The sequence below is a fragment of the Electrona antarctica genome (assembly GCF_951216825.1).
Source record: "Electrona antarctica genome assembly, chromosome: 1".
Taxonomy (NCBI): Eukaryota; Metazoa; Chordata; class Actinopteri; order Myctophiformes; family Myctophidae; genus Electrona; species Electrona antarctica.
The window spans coordinates 36413458-36437973 of NC_136806.1; the positions used below are offsets into that span (position 1 = coordinate 36413458).

Genomic DNA, 24516 nt, shown 5'->3' on the forward strand with positions numbered 1-24516 from the left:
TTCACATACAATAAACTACCTCTAAGTCAATATGTTTACGTTTAATGAGGACAGACAGCGTTCCATATCAGTCTGCACATGAAAACACCCATAACTTCATTTTGGGCTCATACTGTAACCTGATTTGAAAGTGGCTCTTTGTCATTTCTCAACTAGTGGGTCCGGACCCAGAAGGAGGTCAACTAGTGGGTCCGGACCCAGAAGGAGGTCATTTCTCAACTAGTGGGTCCGGACCCAGAAGGAGGTCATTTCTCAACTAGTGGGTCCGGACCCAGAAGGAGGTCATTTCTCAACTAGTGGGTCCGGACCCAGAAGGAGGTCATTTCTCAACTAGTGGGTCCGGACCCAGAAGGAGGTCATTTCTCAACTAGTGGGTCCGGACCCAGAAGGAGGTCATTTCTCAACTAGTGGGTCCGGACCCAGAAGGAGGTCATTTCTCAACTAGTGGGTCCGGACCCAGAAGGAGGTCATTTCTCAACTAGTGGGTCCGGACCCAGAAGGAGGTCATTTCTCAACTAGTGGGTCCGGACCCAGAAGGAGGTCATTTCTCAACTAGTGGGTCCGGACCCAGAAGGAGGTCATTTCTCAACTAGTGGGTCCGGACCCAGAAGAAGGCCATTTCTCAACTAGTGGGTCCGGACCCAGAAGGAGGTCACCAGATTGTTTTGATGGAGTTGAGTAAAATAAGAACAACAAACCAGTGGGGAAAACAGTAGATTATCCATAAGGTATATGGCTAAGATAGACAAGTTTGTTTTCTACACCACCAAGTGGTTAATCAGACTAAACGATTTAGTCGATTATAAAAAAAGTAATTATTTGGTTATACGTCAGTCTTTGGTTCTAAATATCAGTTTTGACAAATTTCCGGTAACTCACATCGGGAATTGTTGTGGCAGTGTTTTAGAAAGTGGCAACGCTACTCTTCTCTCATTCCACTCTAAAGCAATAAGGTCACACAACGGAGCCAATGGCCTGATTTGAATAAGACTGCCGTTTGGATCCATTTGTTCTCTGTGGGGATCAGGCACTGACTGGCTCCCAGTTTGGCAGAATTGGAGCAGAAGACAGTTGATTTAAATGGGACTCCCTTTTCTCCATTCTAGTTTTCAGGGTTCAATTTTCTTAACCACTTCAGCCCTATTTACTTTGTCATACGATATAGCAAAAAAAAAAAATCTACAAGTTCACATAAAAAATTAGGATTTTGTTTAAAAATAAATACATATTTGGATTGTTTTGGGGTTTTATGTTCTAAACATTTTGTGGATTTGCCCCAAATTACTTAGTTTTTTAATACATTTTAATACATTTCTAAGTTAAATTGTGATGTTTTCAAACATAAATATCAAACAGAGCAGGCAGAATACATATCCTAAAGCTACCCTGTCTCCGCGCTAACATCCCCCCTGCAAATCCAGCCCTAGTAGTAAGCCTGATTTATACTTAGTTGCACGTTGGTGTTGCATGCCATAAATAGCAGATATACAAGCTCATAGTGCGTCACATCCGTGACACGTTGTGAGCCTATAGATCTGCTATTCATTTACTGAGCACAAGTCCGGCACACAGCTAAGTGTAACTGAGGCTGTGGTTGTACGGTTGATGTGTGGATGTGGCAGCAGCCGCAGACGGACAATGATAGGTCAGTTGATTGAAAGGGCGACAGAGACGTGTGGCTAGCTAATAGAGCTGCCAGGCTACGTTAGTACAATAGAGATGTCACTTAGAGTGTCATCCAACCTGACTGCTCCCTAGAGACACACTGAGACACCAGGAATGGAATATATTCATAGGGTTATATGGAATATACTTAAAGGGTTAATATCTATATCTATATCTATCTATATATATATATATATATATATATATATATATATATATATACTGTGTAGCGAGAGAGAGAGAGAGCGAGAGTCACTTAGCTTTAGACTGCAGTCACATCAAGTCAAATCCGATTCAAATCCGATCTTTTGGCCCGGTCATTCACACTACCGATTGCAAGTGACCAGATCCGATAACACATCCGATCACCAAACATACCTTAGTTACGATACCTAGCCAATCACCAAACATACCTTAGTTACGTCATCAGCCAATCCCTCATTGGCCGACGGACAACACCGACATAAGACCTTTAAGACATTTAAAATATTGAAGGTGTCCTATATTCAGATATTAGTGTAATTCTCGTATTATACAAACATTCAATTCCCATTGACAATGAATGGAGAATTTACGTCATGTGTCTGAGCAAAATCGTCTATTTTCATCCTACACAAACATTAAATTCCCATTGACAATGAATAGAGAATTTACGTCATATGTGTAAATAGGCAATATCATCATGATGATGTACGATGATAAGAGCGCCCCTCACTTCACACGGGTGTGATTTTTTTTCAAATGTTCGTTATAGAGGGCAAGTATAATGTTTTTCAGGCATATACGTCTTATTAGCCAGGGATCCTTATAAGGACATGTCACATCAATGCAACTCCTTGCAACTGCCATTGGGGATATTGGTTACATGCAACTACTCTCAACCGTTTGGTTGCAAGGAATTGCATGGCGAATCATTGGCGTGGTTTGGGCCTAAAAGAACCTTTGCAAAAAAAAAACTAACATTCATGCGAAATTAAACAAATACATTTTTCTTGTGACAGCTTCCCATGTTCATTTTAATGTTGAGCAACGGCTGCTTGCTGCAAATTGCTTAACTAAATGCCAAGGTTTATCAATGGTATTGTGAGTTTTCAGCAAACAAGTTATTTTTATCAGCTTGCAGAGCTGATCTACACTGCCTCTAATGGGAGACTTACCGATAAAACCCATAGCCTGAACGGCATAAAAACCCATACTCTGAACGCCGCAACATGATGAAGGCTGTGTTGTGAACTTGTGAATCAATACCAGTCTATGTATCACCTGAACAGATCGACTCATTGTATTATTTGAGTACCAGCTATGCTATTGCTGAACTCCGGTTTATTCCGGTTGATTGGGGGCAAAAACAAACTTACTGATTTTTTACTTAAGATTTGTTTGTGGCTTTTCTGCCTTTGATAGTTTCAAGTGAAGACTGACAGGAAAGAAGGAGAGAGAGAAGGGGAGAGATGCAGCAAAGGTCGTCATGAACGGGACTCGAACACGCAACGCATGTCAGGCCAGAGCCTATATGTGGCATGCACCTGGACCACTAGGCCAGCAGGCGCCCCAGTCATTTCTAGTTTTTATCTAAATTCCTATCATTTTAGAGCTTTGCAGTATCCAATACACTGTGCATGTGTGTGCGTGCGTGCGTGCGTGTGTGCGTGCGTGTGTGTGTGTAATGTATTCATTAAGTTAGACTGTTCTGTGTTCCTATGTGGGTGCGTGTCTTCCTCTGGCCTAGTAGCTACACTTCTTTACATAATGGCTGCATTATAGCATTCACAATGGAATGAAATGATCGACTGTTGTCACTTAGAATGAAGGGATGTGTGGGTGCGTGCGCGTGTGTGACTGTGTGTGTGTGTGCGCGCATGTGTGTGTGTGTGCGTGTGCGTGTGTTTGGTCAGGTGCAGAGGTGTATTAAGTTACGAACAGAGACAATTCTAAAGCCTTTTCACCTCCTTGTCATCTCTCCTCCTCTCCTCACCTCTTCTCTCCTCTCTTCGTCTCACATCCTGCTCTCTCTCCTGCGCTTTAATGTCCTCTCTCTTCCTCTTAGTGCGTGATGGTTAATCCTACACACACACACACACACACACACACATGCACACACACACATGCACACGCACACACACCTGACTTATGGGTGTGCAGTAATAATTTGCCAGACCTTGGCAGCGCAGCGAGTACATTAGCATATAAATAGCAGATGCAGCGCGCGCCCATCACAGCCGACTACATTTAATTTTTGGTTTATAAGATTGAATGGGTTTTTAAACGCACGGCCATCAAACTTGCCAAGAGACAAATGAAGTCAGAGACCACTTGTCCGGGGCGCTGCCCCCCCGAATCATTTTTTAAAGGGATAAGAGACTTAGTTAAGCTGTGAAGCCAAGGGGCAGGATGGGAGGGGGGAGCCAATGACGGGATGGGTGGGGGGGATTGGGGTATGACTGGAGACAACACAGAGCGAGCAGTGATATAAGCTCTACTTGGACTCTCACAGCACGCTGAGCACGCTGTAATTACGCTGTAATAGGAAGCGATTTTTTGCATTATCAACCTTGTACCCATTGATGGTATTGTAGTGAAAGTGCTCGCTGGAGCCTCGGCCCTCGACGGATGCCTGGTTTTGGACACTGATTTTGGAGAGTCCTTTTACGTTGGCCCCCATTTTTGCCGGGGATCCCCCATAACAGAAGATTTCCCAAGCCAACAACACGTTGCAACATTCTTAGCATGTTCCCTCTTTCCCCTGCTGGCTGTGCCTTGGGTTGGCTCGTACAGTATCAGCTTGCTCGCTGCCACTTCCGTCTGACGCAGTGCCCTGCCAGCCTCATCCTTCTCTCTCTCTCTCTGACCTTGTCCGAGACCCGCGGGAGGCCTCCGCAGAGGTCCACGTTTCTGATGTGCTCCGCCTATGTGACATCAGAATCGGTATGACATCAAGTGTCATCCGTACCATTCTTGTGTAGAGGGTCTTTTCCTGCTGTGCTGTGAGTGAGTGTCCAGGTCTCGGCATATAAGGTTTCTGCCCGACAGCGACAATCTACTATATACAGTATACAGACTATACACAGTAAAACCATAATGACGGAAGATGACAAAGTAACAAAATGTAACTGCTGGCTATGCATTAACACCCCAATCGCCCAGGACGAAGTTCACTGTCCTTTCTATTAGTAACACCCAGCACCCAGGACAAAGTTTTATCCAAAAGACGAAGTTTATTGATATGAAAACCGCTCCACAGCCTAGGAGCGCCTGTTGCGCAATCCTCGATGTTGCACAACAGTGGGACGTCATCGAAAATGTTCCCCCCCTGTTTAGCCGACAACGACAATCTTAAAACGTTAACTCGCGATCTAAATCATCCCGTCAAATTCTAAGAAAAGATCCTGTGATAGACGGCCCCCCCGCTGTCCAGTCGCTAGTCGTGTTAGATTTAATCATGCCTCCCGTTGTTGTCGATCGCCTTTAGAGTGTTTTGGCTACATTTAGCTGCTCCAGCCACATCCGGTATAACTTCCGGTCCGTCGATAAAATTGCTCCGTTGCTATAAATCGATTGGGCGCTATGATTTAATGGATTAAATAACCGGGACCCCAGGCAATCGGAGTGTTAACCCTTCACCTGCCATATCGTTTTTTGTTGTCATATAGTAGGGTTGTCACCATCATCAAATTGTAGTTGACTATTAATTGTAGTGTAATTGCAATTAGATATTTCATTGTGTTTTTGGCATTGGACATTGGAACATATAAAGCAACATGACATTTGTGTTTGCCTTTTAGGCTTTGTAAACTGCACAGGGCATATATGACAAATAACTTGAATATACAAATGCATTACTGATGACGACTGGTACAGTACCACTAATGACTAATGGCTGCTATGGCCACAGGCCATGCATTTAATCATTTTATACTTTCAAAAATGGTTACAATGCCAGATCTACAAGCTAAAAACGAATCGCCTTGTAGATCTGATATTGTCAGCATTTCCCCCCCAACACATTAATTCATACAGGTGAACGGAAAAAAGTCTGACGATTATGTAATATCTTTTATATTATCTCAAATAATTGCAATCAGCTGATTATTTAGTAATAATTGTGGCAGGCCTAATTATTATACACTGTCTTGCCACCGCTTCACCTGTGTGAAAAATGAGATCAGATCACCATGTACACAATGCAAGATAGCTAGAACTCATATAAATGAGTCCATCCATACAGCATAATGAGATGGAGATAGCACTTTAATGTTGGTGTAAATGTGGGCTCTAGGTTTGAATCTGGCCCAAGACCTTAGTCGTATATCTTCCCCGTCTCTGTCCAAAATAGTGTTTCACGGACCCAGGGGTCCGTGAAAGGGTTCCAGGGTGGGAGTTTGATTTAACAATTTCTTGACAAGATATAAGGTACAACTGTCTGTTCTGTAGGTAGAGAGATGAAAGTGGAGAGAGTGTAACTCAGTTTTTAACGTGTTAATGAACAAAGAAATGAGCAGATAAAATGGAAACAATCTGGGACACTATAATTGATAAATGGGTACTATTACTACCTATACTATCCTGATTGGATAAAATTGACAACCCACCCGAAAATGAAATTTATTTTTATTCAACAGCTGGAGAGACAGGGAGACATTTTAACAAACTACATGTTGTTTTAATTAACCACAAAATGTATAATATCACTTATTCAATTAAGTTCCAGAGATAAAATAAATGGAACTAGATAGAAAAGGTAAAATAGTAAAATCCAAACAAGAAAAGTTGAAGTTTAGCTACCATAACAGTTTTTACCCCAGTAGATTTACAAAACTCTCTCTTAACTGAAAAACCCTTTTTGAATCTTTGTCGTTGTTTTATTGTTTAAAGAGGTACTTATCTCTGTTCTTCACGATTTTCCTTTTCAATAGACTTTTCTTTTTTTTTTAATTAATCGGTGAATCAGTTTTCCGTACACAGGTTAGGATGTAATAGAGCTGAGATAGCCATCACAGAAAGTGGCACATGGACTTGCTTTATGGAAACAACGCTATTGTCTTTGTCACTCTATTTTCTGTTGAAGAACTGCTGTATCCTTTAGTTTGTTTTATTTCTGTTCAAATATGTCCTATTTATCTTTGGCCGTGTGTTTTTTACCTCGTTACAATAACACATAGCCACTGCTTTACTTAAACCACTGCTTCTAATTTATCTTGCACTCTCCATTCCTTTAGTTTCTGTTAAAGAACCCGTTTTTTATCTCCTCGGGGGAACTCTGTTACTGCGTGTGGAAGGAAGGATCTCCCCCCTGGAGAATAAACCAAAGTTGTGTTTAAATGCAAAGTAGGCCCGCAGACACAACTCGGCAGCAGAATGGGGGCCATATTTTAGCCGCGCGCCCTGTCAGCAAAATGTTTCTGGGGGAAAGTTAATTCTGCCCCGGTACGGTGAGACTTACAGCTCTGCCAGGCTGCACCGACAGGCCTTGATGTTATCCAGGCTGAATTAAGGTGAATTAGAGACAAAAGTGGGTGAGCGGGGGGAAAAGCGATGACGTTAGGGCAGGTTTTTTGCACCGCAGGGCGATCAGTCCTGAGTCGTAGGTCGTTGATCAGAACCAAATAAAACTGGCCCTGGGATTACAATAGAAGAAAAACTAAACAGACTATCTCTCTCTGTGTGTGTGTGTGTGTGTGTGTGTGTGTGTGTGTGTGTGTGTGTGTGTGTGTGTGTGTGTGTGTGTGTGTGTGTGAGAGAGACTGTGAAATAAGTGTAGGAGCCTTAGCAACGCAGAGTAATGGAGAGGGTTTGGAAGGTGTTTAAACCTAGTAAATCTGGTTTCATTTACCATCACGCACTCTGCTTTCCTTCCTCTGAAACCGATACGCTCCTCTATAGCAGTGGGCTCCTGTGTTCAGCCAGGCTATTTGTAAAAATCTCTTTACATTAGAAGGAGAATTTGTAGAGATAGCGGCTTTGTTTTTAGTTTTTACAGCTTCCCATTGCAGAAATCTTACCTCAATATTTGGAGGTTCTCTTGCAGATAGCCTTGCCCTGTAATACGCATACGGTAATTTTGGAAAACTTATTCCACTCATTATTGATCTGATTAAATTAGCAATTATTATTATGTGTGTGTGTGTGTGTGTGTGTGTGTGTGTGTGTGTGTGTGTGTGTGTGTGTGTGTGTGTGTGTGTGTGTGTGTGTGTGTGTGTGTGTGTGTGTGTGTGTGTGTGTGTGTGTGTGTGTGTGTGAGACAAATTGTGAACAATTTGATATTTAAGCAATAAGCCACGAGAGGTCTCAGGTTACCGGGTATTTTACAATGGCTGGGGGCGTAGGCAGACCCGACGCGGAGCGGAGGGTCTTCTACCCTCCAGCCATTGTAAAATACCCGGTGGGAATGATATAAAGTGATTGAAGGTGTGGGTTATCGGTGAGATTTACAACGGTCACTTGACGGTAACCAGCCAATCAGAATCAAGTATTGGGACTAACCGTTTTAGAAGATATATTTTGATAGGGTTGTCCCAATCGGATCGGGTGATCGGAAATCGGGGCTGATCACGTCATTTTCAAATTATCAGAATCGGATTGGGAGCCAAAAAACGTGATCGTGAAATCCCTACCCTAGTATCAATATTATATCCATATGATATTAGACTGGAAATTGTCTGTGATTTGGGATATTGTACTATTGTGATATGGGAAAAACGTGTTCTATAAAATATAAATATCGGATCGGGGAAAATCGGTATCGGCTGATGCTCAAAATCAAATGATCGGAATCGGACCGGGAGCCAAAAAACGTGACCGGGACATCGCTAAATTTTTCACTACAGTTTTTAGCATAACTTGCCAAAAATAGGGAACCCAGGGTTACTTTAGCTAATGTTGTGTTTTCGCCATCGTCTTAATTGTGAAGCAAATTACACCTTCATGTACTAAACCTGTTCATACCAGCCCAGCCCCAAGAGTTAAATTAACACTCATGATTTTGCTGCGGCGAGCAGCGAGCTTAAACCGTTTAATTGCGCGTTAATTTAATAGAGAAGATTGTACTATGAACTAATTGTCCTATATGTGTGCTCAATGGAGAGAGAGGGAGAGAGAAGTGTGTGTGTGTGTGTGTGTGTGTGGGTGTGTGACTGTGGGTGTGTGACTGTGTGTGGGTGGGAGGGTGGGAGGGTGTGTGTGTCTTGCTGTCCGTCTAGCAATGCAGGGTTGTGACACGGGTGACTGATTTTACACTCTGACTTCATTACCATCCCACCCCAGCGCGCGCGCGCGCGCGCGTGTGTGTGTGTGTGTGTGTGTGTGTGTGTGTGTGTGTGTGTGTGTGTGTGTGTGTGTGTGTGTGTGTGTGTGTGTGTGTGTGTGTGTGTGTGTGTGTGTGTGTGTGTGTGTGTGTGTGTGTGTGTGTGTGTGTGTGTGTGTGTGCGCACACGCGCACACGCAACTGTGCGTGTGTGTGTCAGTGAGAGCCATACCTCTAATCTGTAATATACACTAATTATACAATTCTAGTGTCCTGTATCAGCGATGCTGTAGTTTACGCACACAATCAAGCTCACACACACACACACACAGGTTTGTATTACTGTACTTGTGAGGACATCAACATTTTAGGACCGCATTGGAAATAGCTGAAAAATTGCATCTCAGACGCTTGTAGAGCTGCTATGTTCCGGTGTGTCACATCGCAGCACTAACCCTAACCTATGTATAAAGTAGGGAATACCCCAATCCCTAAACATGTCGTCTAAATGTGTAATCCATCCAACAACGTTAATCTTTTCCTAATCCAATATATCTAAAACACGGAGCAATGTGTATTTCTCAACATTTGGCCTTCCCATCACAAGTATAGTAATACACGCACACGCACGCACGCACGCACGCACGCACGCACGCACGCACGCACGCACGCACGCACGCACGCACGCACGCACGCACGCACGCACGCACGCACACTCAGTGGTCTTATATGTTAATGAAAAAGCGGCGGTGAGCAGTGAGGGCTTAGTGTTGGGTTTTACAGCCGCTCATAAAGCTAATCAGTGTGATGATTACACTGCTATAGAGCACTGAGGAGGATTCCTATGGAACAAGTCCATTTTCATCTAGCAGGAAAAATAGCTTGAGCATGCACGCGCGTGCAACTGTGTGTGTGTGTGTGTGTGGTGTGTATCGGTACTAGCTGTATGCCCTCTGCAATGAAGGACATAGCAGTGCAAACGCGCACACGCAAGCGCACACAAACACACACACACACACACACACACACACACACTGAAAATGACCCCTGTGTGTATAGGAGTATTGTGTTCTGCATTGTAGCCCAACCAATGGTTAACTACCTCACCAGAAAATTAAAAACCATAAATTCTGCTTAGTGCTGATAGCAGCTCATCACGCGCGCCTGCACATGCACATGCACTCACACACACACGCACGCACGTGCGCGTGATTGCAGACGCGCCAATACACACATCGTGCTCTCCCCTGAGCAGAAACGATGACACCACACCACTGAGAATGGAGAGAAAGAGATAGAGAGAGATGAGGATGTGGACGTGACAGTGTGTCTAGAGCCCGACCGATGTCAGATGTCCTCTCTGTCGTTAGTGGAAACCTTAAATAGCCGATATAAGTACAATTCTAAATTTAATTGAGTAAAAAGTAGAAAATACTCATTATGAATGTCTCATTTCACAAGTTTTCAAATGTTTTACAACTTTTAAATATAGCAGATGTACATTACAAGCTCACTATTTTAAAATCTATATATGGCGGAAGTGTGTAATTTATGTTTTGTAATAATAATTAAAATCTACAGAGAAACTAGTAACTAAAGTTTTCAAATGATTGTAGTGGAGTAAAAAGTAGAATATTTGTCTCTGAGATGTAGTGCAGTAGAAGTAAAAGTATTGGAAATGGGAGATACTCCAGTAAAGTAAAAGTACCTCAAAATTGTGCTTAAGTGCAGTACTTGAGTAAATGTACTTTACAACACTGTTTTGTGTGACACTGTAGTCTGTAGTGTGATGAAGTAGGGCATTCATTTACGGAAAGAAAACTTGAAAAGTTGAAATATGGAGATACAACGTTTCTGCCCGATAGCAACGATATGTGTGTCTATATCGTTGACACAAGTGGGGTCCGAGGGACACCTGGGCGTCCCCGGACCCCAACTTTTGAGAACCACGGGTCTCAAGCTAATACATGCAAACTGGTGTGGGCAGTTGGGAAGTTCGCACATTGGCTAAACCCTAATTGAAATGTAACACCATGCCACACGTAATGAGTTGTAGATCAGCTATTGGTGACGGTGAGTGGAGATTTGTTATGGAGGGGGGAAAAAGGTGGACCTAGAATAGTGCACTGGGGTACCCTGGTCAACTAAGTCTAAGTTGTAATTATGTCTGTCAGATATCCATCCATGTGTATATATATATATATGTTTGATCACTAAGATCTTCCACCATATTCTGCCTCCTCTTCCTCAGATGAAGGCCTCTGCCGTAGAGGGTGATGATGAGGATGATGATGATGAAGATGATGATGACTTTGAAGAGGTTCCTGAAAAAGAGGGATTTGAACCGCACATTCCTGAACACCTCAGAGAGGAGTACGGTCAGTGTGACCACACACACACACACACGCTCACACATGCACGCATGCCCCACACATATGCACAGGCATACACACTCTCAGTTCAAAGACAAAGAGCCACTTGAAACATAGATATATGTAAACAAACACACACACACACACACACACACACACACACACACACACACGCACTCACAAGGCACACGTGAATACACACACACTTCAAATACAAAGACACGTGCATAAATACTAATAAAAGCCCACTGCACACTTAATCCCCTAAAATCCTGAGATCAACTTCAAACACGCGCGTGCACACACACACACACACACACACACACACACACACACACATACACACACACACACACACACACACACAGCAATGAGCAGGGATAGAAGAGAGGTTTTAAATAGTTTAGCATAGGTTTATTTAGACAAGCACTGATGTGTGTGTGTGTGTGTGTGTGTGTGTGTGTGTGTGTGTGTGTGTGTGTGTGTGTGTGTGTGTGTGTGTGTGTGTGTGTGTGTGTGTGTGTGTGTGTGTGTGTGTGTGTGTGTGTGTGTGTGTGTGTGTGTGTGTGTGTGTGTGTGTGTGTGTGTGTGTTTATACAGACATGCATGATCCAAATTATTTATTTGAATGCTCTTGGCCAGGAGTTAGCAACCGTTAAATTGTTTGAACTTTAACCTATGAAAATAAAGAGTGGCCACGTGCTGTAAGGCGCAAGGCACACATGGGTCTTTTAATTAGTCATGGGTGTGTTTTGGGCGTACGTGTGCCTGCACTTGGTGTGGTGCTAGTTGGAAGAAACACGAGCGGTTTTCTGCTGAGGAAACGGATGGGTTTGTGCAACAAGAATCCACCAACGCTGAGGTGAAGCAGACGGAGAAAAACGGAGACTCTTTCTTCTCCAGAACGCCCAAGTCATTTTCTTACTCTCTATTTTATGTCTTTATTTTTTGCAGCTTTACTGTTTTCTTAGATTAGGCTATGGCGAGACATAAAATAAGCGTTCCTTTACGCTGTTGGAAGATGAGATGAGGAGATGTATTTATTTTTCCCCAGTTATATTGAATTTGTCATAACACTCATTCTATCACATTTGAGAATTCAATATATTGCCCTCAGTCTTAAACGGAAACAATCTGAGCATTTTCATGTCTATGTGTGAACTTCACCTTGTTCCAGTTTCCCTGTATGTGTGGTTTAACAGCATAGCGTTACTGTCTGACAGGAACCTTGTATCTCCAAATGTGGGTATATTTGGGTTCATAAATATTGAACCAATGAAAAGTATGAACAAGAGCTTGTGACTAAATAATAACTGCATTGGATCCATTGAAACACACTTTTTTACATTACCTGAAAAGTAACCGTTTTGGAGATATAAGATCTCCACCCACCACTAATGAGCATTAGTGAGGACCAATTATATGAAGATACAGGTTGAAAATGGTTAATGTGGTCCTGCGGGTCCATTTGGTAACATTTGTACACTCTTGGAGTTAAATGACGACTACAGATGTATTTATTTCCTTCTGTGCGTGCACCTTATGGCAGTTCTAGGCTATACGTATAATAAATGGGTATTGTAATAGCTCTGAATCCCTCCAATGTATGCTAGCTTTGCACATCGTAGCTGCGCTTCAGGCGGTAGGGATTAGGTCACAGGTCAAATGTTCTCGTCATTAACCAGCCTATTGGCTGTGTTATTACTGTGTGTCCTGCACAGTGCAGCCTGTTTATCTCCTATTGACACATTGTCATTAGAAATGTTGTCTGTGTCGCTGTGGAGCCGGCCTGCAGTGCTCCGGGCAACAGCGCACCACCGCTCCCATCTGCCCTCGCCATGAAGGACATTAGTTTGGTTATTGCTAAGTCAGCCATATTCCCCACATACAATTTACAATTTAGGCATTTAGCAGACGCTCTTATCTGGTGCACCTTACAATAAGTATAAGGTAATCACATACATAGAAATTGAATGCAGAGAGACGTTGTAGAGCCTTAAGAAACTAGGATCCCAGGTAAACCAATAAACAATATTATGCTATCAAAATAACAATCTGTACATTGAAACTATAGGATACCAGATAAACGATGAACCTAGCATTTGATTAAATAACATGCTATCTAAATGACATTCTTCACATTGTGGTCAAGAAAACAAAAAAGTAATAACAAAAACATGAGATCGAGTGACCAACACATGTCTGCATGGTAGAGACATACAGTATCTTGGTCAATCGCTAACATCAGTCGTAGTACAGGTAGGAACGGGTACAGGGAGAGTGAAGAGCTAGGGACAGAAGTGGAGTCTGAAGAGGTGAGTGCTAGGGGGTGAGGTTGAGGTGAGTCTTCAGATTAAGGCGGAAAATTGGGAGCAAGTGTGCAGTTCTGACTGCAATGGGGAGTTTGTTCTACAGTTTGGGAGCCAGAACAGAACTTGTGGAGCGTTGGGAACTTGTGGAGCGTTGTCCCGGGCGTTTTAGGGATGGTTCAGACAGCTTTCCTGTGTTGGCCGATCTGAGTGAGCGGGAAGGGTTGCAGGGTTGGACCCGTAAGAGTCCATTCAATTTGGACCGCTGGTGGTCCCCGGACACCACGTTGAGAACCAGTGCCCTAATTGCTTTGCTGGGTCAGCCATGTTTGAGTGTCGCTGTGGCGGTGACCTTTGACCTGCCGCCAAGCAGGCACACAGAGCTCTGTTCAGAAGCACAAGTCTGTGTTGATAGATTGAGGAACCTTTTCTACTTGTTAGCGCTGCGCTATTCTTATTTCCTCCTCCCACCTCCTTTCTGTTAGGAATCAATTCTACGCTAATGTAATTAGATGGTATCTGATGCTCCCAAAACAGACGTGTGTGTGTGTGTGTGTGTGTGTGTGTGTGTGTGTGTGTGTGTGTGTGTGTGTGTGTGTGTGTGTGTGTGTGTGTGTGTGTGTGTGTGTGTGTGTGTGTGTGTGTGTGTGTGTGTGTGTGTGTGTGTGTGTGTGTGTGTGTGTGTGTGTGTGTGTGTGTGTGTGTGTGTGTGTCAGGGTGATTAGTGGGCTAGGTAATGATTTTCAGGGGCCATGCCAAATTAACAATGCAACCTCCTTAATGAGCTCCCATTATCGCTGCACATTAGCCCTGAGACCAGATTTACACCCCACACACACGCGCGTGCCCCAGCTCACACACACACACACTGCGTTTGTACTGAAATGTCTAATTCAGGGCCTTGATTTCTCTACCATTGAAACATCATAAGCAGAAGTAGATTCATTAGAAGCAGAACTCTGGCTCTTTTCACTGCCATCATTTACTTTCGTGTCTCAAGTCACGTCGTGTCTCAAGTTGGAGAGGCAAAACCAGTTGGGCTATTCCCAACCTAGTATAGAGGGTATGCGCGATTGCACGTACCCGGAAGTTATGCGGGCATGCCTACTGAGTGGCAAAAAACTACTTTCTGGCATTGACAGCCCAAACATCCAAACAGAAAGCTCTGATTGCTGATTTAACGGCGTTATCACTTTGCCACTCGACTCACTTTATGCATGTGCATACCAGGGCCCATTACTTAGGGGCCGACTATTGCAAGTCGGCCCCTAAGTAATTGTCAGAACACTACAATTATAACATTAATACCGGTATGTAAATCAAAATAAATAAAACGTGAATGTAAAAAAAAGAAAATACATATAATGTTTGTCTTTAAAAACTTGAAAAATGTGTTTTCATCGTGATGTCAATACATAGCAACCATGTTGGTTCCGTTGATCCAAAGCAGGAACACAATCGATTGATTGATCATTGAAATAAACATGCTCTGAAAATGCACACGGCCCACCCATCTGACCACGTAACACTACTCCTACAAGGCTCCTTCTGTGGAGTTGGCCCACCCATCTGACCACGTAACACTTCTCCTACAAGGCTCCTTCTGTGGAGTTGGCCCACCCATCTGACCACGTAACACTTCTCCTACAAGGCTCCTTCTGTGGAGTTGGCCCACCCATCTGACCACGTAACACTTCTCCTACAAGGCTCCTTCTGTGGAGTTGGCCCACCCATCTGACCACGTAACACTTCTCCTACAAGGCTCCTTCTGTGGAGTTGGCCCACCCATCTGACCACGTAACACTTCTCCTACAAGGCTCCTTCTGTGGAGTTTGCTGAGGGAGTGCTTTGTTTGACTCTCTGGCGGCAAGCTAAGCTAGTAGGGGATAATATTCTCAATTGTATTTTTGAGGACAGGCATTCTTTTTGGACCGTTTTATATTTGGATGGAACTGATGTACTGTACTCTGTCTTAAAACTTGAGCCATCCCAGCCAAGCAAAGTGGGCCAGGCCAGTTCTTCCCCCAAGGAAATAATGCACCATGGGGGAATGTAGGAATACTGCAACTTCCTGAAACAAATGGCTGGGTGAACTTTATGGTAATTGTTGTTGTTGGGACTCCCAGGGGTTATTGTAGGGGGTGCCAGGGAGTCCCCACCTACATCATTTATAGTTAGGAACCAAATGTACCCTTAAGGGTAACAAAAATTGGACAAATGTACAATTTACAAGTGTACTGTACATTTTCTACACTCTCAGGGTTAAATAAACACTGAGGGTTTTAAAGGGGTCCCATCAGAGACAGAAAATGTCCGTGGCCTAATGCATATCAAACTGGGGGTCCCTGAAATGAAAAAGGTTGACAGTAATTATATTCTATGATAAGTATCAGTAATGAACTATAATGCATCAACATGTCAAAAGCGTGTTTATCTTCAACAGCCACAGGCACTTCCTCTTTCCTACATTTCTTTCCACTAGCAAAATCATTTCATTACAAGTGCTCTCTCTCTCTCTCTCTCTCTCTCTCTCTCTCTCTCTCTCTCTCTCTCTCTCTCTCTCTCTCTCTCTCTCTCTCTCTCTCTCTCTCTTTCTCCACCTTCTCCATTCTCTGCTGTCATTCCGATAGATACTCTATCTGTCCTCTTATCCCTCTCTCTGCTGTCAGGACACTATCTCTCCTTTTCTCAAATTAACATTTTAATTACAGGCTTCTGCTCAAGCCTGGACGAATCAATATTTCACTCTCTCCCTCTTTCTCTCTCATTCCCCGTCTCCGTCCCAATCTGTCCCTTTCTCTCTCACAAACGCCATTTCCGTGTCCCATTTCTCTCTCCTCTCTCTCTCTCTCTCTCTCTCTCTCTCCTCTCTCTCCTCTCTCTCTCTCTCTCTCTCTGTCTCTCGCCCTCCCTCCCCCTCTATTTGTGTCCATTGATCGGTAGGCCTTAACATCTGCAGCCTCCTGGGCTGCAGACAAATCTCTGCCATGTTAGATCCATTTGAAGCCAGTAGAGAGGATTTGCTCGTATTTCACCTGTAGAGAGGAGGACGAAAGAGGAGAGATAGGGAGTAGGGCCGCAGCTATCGATAATCTTATTGGCGTCAATGACTTTTTCGGTTAATCGGATAATCGAGAAGCATGTTTAAAAAAGCTGTCACGTTGCAATGTGACACGCTGTCAGCTTGTTGATCGTCTATGTTTGGAGGGGGCTTAGTACAGACCAGTTGTTCCCAAACTGGGGGTCGGGACCCCAAATGATCTTGTTGATTAGCCCAGTTGATTAGCTTAATGTGTAACATTGTTTTCTCAGGCCTCACACACGTATCAAACAAATGATCTGTGCTCTGGCTGTGATTAATGGCTGCCACAATTGTGTTTTATTGCTGATTGCTGCCTCATCAAACACAAATGTTTGGTCAAACCATGTGACTCCCATTGGAATTGCATTGTGGCAGCCATTAATCACAGACAGAGCACAGAACATCCGTTTGATACGTGTGTATGAGGCCTCACTCAACAGTAACCAGTATAAGTGTATACAGGGTATCTTTCTACTAGTCCCTCCCTAACATTTTAGTCTAGTTTTTACTTACAAAAAAAGCTAAATAAATATATTGACAATTTTGTCAACATATTTATTTAGCTTTTTTTGTTTTTATATATATATATATATATATTTTAAAAGGCAGTCGACGAAAAATTGCGTTTAAGTCGACAACATGCATGAAACAAATCCTATGTATTCATATTCCAGGTCTGGAGCCCAGTCCGTCCACCTCCACTGCACCAACCGCCAAAAGGAAACCTGCCCTTCCTCCCTCATCCTCTTCCTCCTCTGGCCCCGCCCTTCACAGGAAGTTGAAGAGGGTTCTGGAGGAGGAGCAGGACCCGACCCGCGCCGCCGCCACCCTGCGCCTCCTACGACAGCGCCTCCCACAGGAGGCAGAGCGAAGGTACACTCCTGTCCCTGCTGTCCCAAAAAAATGGCTCTTTGCCACTGTGATTTGATTGATTGATCGATTGATTGAATACTTTCTTAACATTGTTAATGGTACACGTAGTTCAGTCAAAGTTTATGATAAAAGGATAACACCAAAATGAAGGGTTAACCGAATTACTGTTGCAGCTGATGAAGGTGAAGCTGATTGAATTACGCTACTTCATGTGGTCATTATATAGACCGAAAAAAAGGGAAAGAAATGTAGCTCTTAAAGTATGTACTCAGACTTGAACAAAATATTTCAATGCTTCCGCTAAAGAATCTATCTGTTATTGAGGAATAACACACCAGTGAACCAATCAGAATCAATCATTCAACCAAGCTGTGTAACGAATAATAATAATAATCCATATCTGGTGTACTCTGCTGTCTCTGAGTTCTCTGTATTTCTGCTAAAGTCGTGTTGAATGAATGTTTTTGTTTAATCGTTACACCATCACTTCACTCACTGGTTGACTTTCTCCTTAATCAAAAGACGGAACATTACTCGTTTGATAACCGAGCGCTCCACTCTACAGCCTGGGTCTATTAGGAAACATTCCATGTAATTTCCGGTTGGGCAGAATTATTATCCATTTTAATAGATGGGATAAAAAATCTAAAAACGCGAATAACTCTGAATTTAAATCAATGATTCCAATTCCAACTGCATCCATCAACAAAAAAAGCCTCATAATAATAAGTCAAAGTCTGATAGTTACTAGTTAGATTAGGATTAAATTAAAAATGCATTTGGGTCAATGGGGCAAAATAACTTGAGTACGGATTGCTTTAATGATCAGAAGGCTGCCCTGAAGACATGGTTAACTTTTGGGTCAAAAAACTTAAAGGACAAATTCATAATAAAGAAAAAAAACAAAACGGAGTTGGAGTTACAATCTAAGCTTTGTGTGGTACTCCAAAATAAGTGACATTGGAGGTACAGACAGACAGACAGACAGACAGACAGACAAGTTGGCTGTACACTTTATGTGAGAGAGTGCGATAGAGTCCACTACTGCACTAATTGGATCTAGAAGTAGATGGCAAACACAACCAACTGCCTGTGCTGTGATATTGCAACAAAAAGTGTCAATAGCCTCTCTCTCTCTCTCTCTCTCTCTCTCTCTCTCTCTCTCTCTCTCTCTCTCTCTCTCTCCAGTAGCAGATCAGAGGAGGTCAGAGTTGAGTCTTGTCCTCCCAGCGCAGCGTCCAGGCAGGACGTCCCCGACGTCCCGTTCGGTTTGGACCTGTTCTACTGGGGGGCGGAGCAACCCAGCGCTGGGAAGATCATCAGGTACTTGCAAACACACACACGCACACACACACACACACACACACACACACACACACACACACACACACACACACACACACACACACACACACACACACGCATGCACACAAAACACTCAGCAGACACAATTTGTATGTGGGTGCTTGACCACTAGAGGGCGAAACAGAATGACAACCAATAGTCAACACGGGGCATACTGTACACCATGTTTTATATTGTAGATCTAACCAGAACACATTATGAATTTGATTCAAAAATATTGTTTCATGAAGACCTTTAATCATATTTAGATTATCATTGTTGTTCACTACTTCACTACTTCACCCCATTTAGGCCTGATGCCGATTCTAAAAACACCTTCTAAAGCCTAACCTAACGTTTCTGAAAATCTTCAAATCCAGGGACCCCCCAGAAGCAAAGATTCTAGTTAAAAACATTCGCTCTGAAAGAATATGTATTCAAAGATTTGCGCCACATTTTCACGATCTTTCAAAAATAGCAGACCTACAAGTTCATAGCGAGGCACTCGGTGCCGCGCTATGAGTTTGTAGATCTGCTATTTTTCAACAGCTAAAGCATAACATAATGCTTAAAACACCAAAAGGGGTTCCTGCCCAGATTGGGTTAAAGACAAGTTAGACAACATGATTGTGCTGATGCTATTCCAGGTCAGCAGCTCAGCATCAGTTCTGGGTGCCGTGTGAGGAGGAGGGCCAGGAGGTGGTGAACGAGGAGCTGGAGGCCGAGAGCAGGAGCAGGTTCATCTCCTTCCCAGGGAAGTTCACCCCCGTCGGACACTACTGCCACGCACCCCTGCCCAACGGCACGCTGTGTCAGAGGCAGGACCGCCTGAAGGTACCGGGGCGCACACACACACACACACACACACACACACACACACACACAGTACACACACACGTACTGTATATATTCTACAATCTACATCAACAACAGTTCCCAAACTTTTTAGCTCGAGACCTCAGGGTTTCCGGCCAGGACTGACATTTGATTCGGCTTCACTTCCTTCCACTGAATTTTGAATTGGGATTGATTGGTGGTCTGTCTGTCTGTCAAACCAGTGTCCCTTTCATGGGGTGATCATCCCTCGTGACGCCCAGGGTCGACCAATCAGAGCGGAGGACAGAGTACAGGAGGAGAGGAGGAAGAGAGAGGAGCAGCCTGGTAAGAAACGCACACACATGTGTGCTCGCACGCAGGTTCAGTTTTCCATTTCCTGAAAAGGAACCTTTATTCATGATGTTTATGTACATCTATCTATCTATATAAATGCACCAAGTCTCTGTCTTTACGTACGTGTGTGTGTAATCCACGTAACTCGAGAACCGTTTTCCCCACCGACTTCAAATTCGACACACCACCTCAGGGAGTGCAGTGCCCGGTGTCGAGTCGGTCGGACCCACGGTTGTCTAGAACCACTCCAAAAAGGCATCTGCCCGGGCTCTGGACAGGGCCCCTGCCCAGTACAGGGCCCATAACGGGCACTGTAGAGGGGCCTCTGCACGGGCACCGCTCTAGTCTATCTATAAATGCACCAAGTCTCTGTACGTACTACATACTGTATGTATGTGTGTCCGTCTTTAATCCACGTAACTCGAGAACCGTTCGCCCCACTGACTTAAATTTCGCCACACGTGTTCCACACCCCCATAGGGAGTGCAGTGCTTGGTGTCGAGTCCGTCTGATAGCCGGTTGTCCAGAACCAGCACAAAAGCCTCTGCCCATGCAGGCTCTGGACCTGATCACCCCTATATCTCCATATATGGAGTTGACCTGTTCTGACATCATTCTGACATCTGCATAGACTTCATATTTGGGCATGCCTGATAAAGAACTCCATATATGGGCATAAAAGGGACACAGACATTATAACTGGGTGGGGCTTCCATTTCCATTTCAACTGGGCTAATCAACAAGATCATTTGGGGTCCCGACCCCCAGTTTGGGAACAACTGGTCTGTACTAAGCCCCCTCCAAACATAGACGATCAACAAGCTGACAGCGTGTCACATTGCAACGTGACAGCTTTTTTAAACATGCTTCTTGCATCGTTCCAAGTAGGCCTGGCACCGCTCTACTACAATTTACAATGTAGGCATTTAGCAGACACTCTTAATCCAGAGCTATTTACAGTAAAGCAAGAACAAATGCAAGAACAATATATAAGCGTGCCGCCATGAGGCAAGATTACATTTTGACTGTGGTTCTCACTGTCGACCTGGACCTGGAGGCCGCCATTGTAACGATCGCCTTGCATTAGCAGTAGCTCACGCTGTTTACCTTTCGCCAGAAACGTTAACATGTCGGGAACGATGCGAGACAAAATCACAAATTGCATCCGAACCTCGGATGGATCAGAAAAAGCATTGACACGCACATATGAGGCATTGTGGCCCGGACGGTTAGCTCAACTGTCTGGGCACCTAGGCTGCCAAGCCAGCCGGACGGCATGCCGCGGGTTCGACTCCCGAGCCTGACGGCCTTTGCTGCGTGTCACTCCCCATCTCTCTCTCCCCCTTTCCTGTCTACTGTTCATTATCAATAAAGCCATAAAAGCCCCAAAACAAATCTATAAAAAAAATTATTATGAGGCATTGAAAATCCTATACTTTGAATATCTATGGGGGCCGTGTGCAAAGATCCTGGTGCTGGGGGTGATGGAGTAAATTTTCGACTAAAAGCTGATTTTCGACTAAACCGATGATTTGATGTAAAGCTTTATACGAACATGAAGGGCTCCCGACTCACTTTTTCTCAGGTACTGGTGCCACCTACCTTTTCAGTTGGTAGCGCCACCACCAATTAGGTAGCACCATTCTTTTCTTTGTATAGCGTCGTATTAATACATGACCTTATCATGCCCCCACATCGGGCACATCATCATGTATGGACACATACCTCCTTGACGCAAGCAATAACAAGCTATTGGAAGCTATTCTTCGTGTCACATTATGTCTAATCAAACAACTGTTTACCTCCTCACTCAGTGTTTGGGTCGGGACTCGGAAGTCGGGACATGTTCTCTGTGTCTGCTGTCTGCGTGCATGACTGTATCATCATGCAGATGATCCAGTCATGCGCGTGCTCCAGTGAAATTGTACGGCTGAGAAAGATTAGTTCATTTGTGTCGGATAAGGGCTTATTGGTGGGGTTTCCGCTAGATATTAAGGCCTGTTTATGGGTGTGTTTTAGCGGGGGTTTCACCTGGAAGGCTCTATGGAAACACTCACTCTTGAACGAAGTTGAACCGTGAGAAACTGACGTTCACACACGCCAGAAATGAACACGTTCACAATGACGTCCGTTCATCAAGTACAAATATAGGGGAAGCACCGCGAACTTTACTCGCGGCTCACGCGACAGGGTAAGGGACAAAACTCACGTCTTCACACCAGTCTCCACACGTCCTGCGCCTCCATTTATACTGAAAGCTCCATGTCAGTTATACTTGGGTATGGGCTGGGCTTCCGTGGAGCAGTCAACCAGCCCACGTAACCTCGAAGATGTTTTTTTTTTTCCTTCCACTCGTCCTTCCTGCAAGTCGCACCGGTGCGACCGCTGGAGCCCTGCGAACATGTACATAGCTGGCAGATAACATCCCGTGGGGGAGGGGGATATGTACGTAGATGGCAATAAAATAGTTAAAGGTGTGAAGAAGACAGAAGAAAAGAAAACGACAGAGTGAAGGAGAACATTTTGAGAAAGTCAGCTGTCTGGTAATAGTCCGTTCTGCACCCATCTGGACAACAATCATATTTCTGTTTGTGTGTGTGCGTGTGTGTGTGTGTGTGTGTGCACGCATGCGCGCACATGTGTGTGTGTGTGTGTGTGTGCGTGCAGCTCGCACGTGCAAATCTCTTCAGAAGAGATTCAGCAATCTGCAGGATGTCCACTGGCTGCCTGCAGTGTCTTGTTAACCACTGGCTATCTCTGTGTGTGTGTGTGTGTGTGTGTGTGTGTGTGTGTGTGTGTGTGTGTGTGTGTGTGTGTGTGTGTGTGTGTGTGTGTGTGTGTGTGTGTGTGTGTGTGTGTGTGTGTGTGTGTGTGTGTGTGTGTGTGTGTGTGTGTGTGTGTGTGTGTGTGTGTGTGTGCGCGTGCACTGTGCACACACGTGCACGTGTGCGTGTGGCCATGGCGAGCTGTCCAGTGAATTGTGAAATAGCATCTTTTGTTACTAACTACACTATCGATCCAGCAGTCCATCTATCACACCTACACACACACCCATCCACATTTACTGTCCACAATTGCGTGTGTGTGTGTGTGTGTGTGTGTGTGTGTGAGAATCAATGTCACGGTGAGAGGGAGAGATGGACTCTGGTTGGTTGATGGACCCTTTAGATTTGAGACACATTCTCTGTTTCAGTATTTATATTCACTGTCCCATAGAGATTTATACGGTTTCACACACCAAAAAATAGCACCTATTATGACATGCCCCCCAAAAAGGGACGCTAGGTTTCATGTGGTTAAGGTTCATTTGGCTAGTGGTCCAACCCAACAAGAACTGTTTTCTGTTTCGGAAGGGCTTGCCGATCTAAAGAAGGTTCCGAATACAGAGGACATAAGTATTTCAAACAGCCTCAGAACTCAGTTCTGAACACTCAATAATTTGCCCATATTGCTCAAAGAATCTGCCTAGCAACATCGCGACTCGCTCTGTCGCTCGAGGCACTGAAGCAGAACTCTGAAGCAGAACTCCCTCTGACAAACTGTGGTGCGTTTCCCATGGATGTGTGGAGGTTTTGCCATTTCTTGCCACAGGTTGTGTTTATGCATGGTCATTAGAGATTTATTTCAGAGGTGTTTGTACCTCCTGGAGGTTGGCTCGTGAGACTAGTACCTCCTTTGTGTCCGGGTAGCTCAGTCGGTAGAGCACTCGCCTTTCGAGCGCAAGGTCATGGGTTCGAACCCGGGCACCGCCAACTCAGCATATGAGGAGCACGGCTTGATGTCGTGCAGTAAGTTCTGGGAGCTGATGGTAGGTGTGTGCTCCACCTCAGCATTCCATATCCCAGAGGTCTAGCGCATTGAAACGGGGGTAGACTCCCACACCCTAGCTGATTCCGACAATAAGCCTCTCTGACTTACTTACTTAGTACCTCCTAGCAAGTATCGGAAAAGCTGCCGTTAATGCATAAAATGCTGGTATCGGCAAGTATGCCAGTCTATGCCATTCCGATATCACGTAATTTATCACATGAGGATATTTCATTTACAGTCATATTCTAATTGCTTCAGTTGCACGACTGTTTTCAAGGTCCATTATTTTGGAAAAAGGGTAAAAAACAAAAAACACTGGAAAATGCAGAAAAAACACAGCAGTCAACAAGTTCCTTCTGTAGGCCTACACATTAGCAATTATGAATGCAATTTCCAGGACCCCCATACACTCAGAGTTGCAGACCTATACGAGTCCATTTGGAACCCCATCAAGGAACCCAGATGGTCCCTGGACCCCGCTTTGAGAACCCACTGTGCAACATTTGTTTAAATGCGGAAACAGAAATAACTCACTTCTGACCACTCACACCATCCAAACTTTCTTCGGCTAGTCAGAACATCTCGGAGGTGCAAGAACAGTCGAACAAAGTTCTGACAGGCACTGCCCTAGACCGAGTTCTGAATTACGTT

General features: G+C 44.2%; 1 protein-coding gene across 1 annotated transcript in view; it reads left to right on the forward strand.

Annotated features, from left to right (window-relative positions):
• Window positions 1–24516, forward strand: part of uvssa (UV-stimulated scaffold protein A) — a 50789-nt gene that overhangs the window by 21708 nt on the left and 4565 nt on the right. Inside the window, exons 11-15 of the mRNA XM_079496851.1 lie at window positions 11157–11283; window positions 17343–17541; window positions 18730–18864; window positions 19533–19719; window positions 19944–20046. Of these exons, the coding sequence (XP_079352977.1) occupies window positions 11157–11283; window positions 17343–17541; window positions 18730–18864; window positions 19533–19719; window positions 19944–20046 (751 nt within the window). The remainder of the gene's footprint in view (window positions 1–11156; window positions 11284–17342; window positions 17542–18729; window positions 18865–19532; window positions 19720–19943; window positions 20047–24516) is intronic.